This window comes from Mandrillus leucophaeus, unplaced genomic scaffold, assembly GCF_000951045.1.
Source record: "Mandrillus leucophaeus isolate KB7577 unplaced genomic scaffold, Mleu.le_1.0 Scaffold207, whole genome shotgun sequence".
NCBI lineage: Eukaryota > Metazoa > Chordata > Mammalia > Primates > Cercopithecidae > Mandrillus > Mandrillus leucophaeus.
The window spans coordinates 1,781,364-1,782,511 of record NW_012102110.1 but is presented as its reverse complement, the minus strand read 5'-3'; the positions used below and the strand labels follow the sequence as shown (position 1 = coordinate 1,782,511).

The following is a 1,148-nucleotide window of genomic DNA, read 5'->3' as shown; positions in this document are numbered from 1 at the left end:
ACTCTCTGTTCTGATGGATCACTGTGAAATGGCACAATTCTCCACACAAGACACTTGGAGCTTAAAGACCGAAATAGTCTAAAATGCAATGTGTGAATTTTGCTATCTGTCAACAATGCTTTTTATGAAGTTGATGTCTGAATAAGAAGGCATTAAGAATTTTACTTGTGTTACTTTTTGAATGTGGGGTAAGACTTACTGAAGCAGGAATGAACAACTTCTCCAGTTTTGAAATCACATGACAGTTTCTGCTAATGTAAGATAACCAAGCAGCATGATTCAGCTACTTTCTTGCTTAAATCGCATAGTTAGCCAGTTGAGCAACTGTGGTGTTTTTATGCAGTGGTTTTGTATTAGAGTTTAACCCTTTAAATCTTTCAGTGAAGCCTATAGAACAGCCTTGAATTTGGGTGTCACTATAATTATAATTCTTCTGATGAATATGGATTAAATTCAGGGTTTCAGAAAAAGTATACTGAAATAATTTTTACCAAGTCAGTTAATTTTAAATGTGAAGCCCCCCCACCCCCTTTGGGGAGTGGTCAGGATACTATCCAAGTATTATTTTCCCGAGTGGAAGGTGATGTTTTACAATTCATTGTTTCATGGAAGACCAGTCAAGTTCTAGGGACATCATGTATGCAACTTTTGAAATTTATTACCTCTCCAGAAACCATATTTCACATGAGAGGATCTTCATTTTCTCTCTACAGGAGAATCCGTATGCTACACTGACCATGACTTTGGCACAGACCAACTTCTGCAAGAAACATGGATTTGATCCACAAAGTCCCCTTTGTGCTCACATAATACTGTCAGGAACTGTGACCAAGGTAAGTAGTTATCCTACAGGAAGGGAGATAGTTTCAGAACACCATCGTATTCACAATGAAAGATCTTTTTTCTTCTGAGACAGAGTCTCACTCTGTCTCCCAGGCTGGAATGCAGTGGTGTGATCTCGGCTCACTGCAACCTCTGCCTCCTGGGTTCAAGCGAGTCTTGTGCCTCAGCTTCCCTAGTAGCTGGGATTACAGGCAGGCATCACCACACCCAGCTAATTTTTGTATTTTTAGTAGAGATGGGGTTTCACCATGTTGGCCAGGCTGGTCTCGAACTCCTGACCTCAAGTGATCCACCCACCTTGGCCT

General features: G+C 40.7%; 1 protein-coding gene across 1 annotated transcript in view; it reads left to right on the top strand.

Moving 5' to 3' along the window:
* The first annotated feature begins 707 nt into the window (after positions 1–707).
* CREG1 (cellular repressor of E1A-stimulated genes 1) overlaps positions 708–1,148 on the top strand; it is a 7,857-nt gene continuing 7,416 nt past the window's right edge. Inside the window, exon 1 of the mRNA XM_011979910.1 lies at positions 708–833. Within this exon, the coding sequence (XP_011835300.1) occupies positions 738–833 (96 nt within the window). The 5' untranslated portion in view covers positions 708–737. The remainder of the gene's footprint in view (positions 834–1,148) is intronic.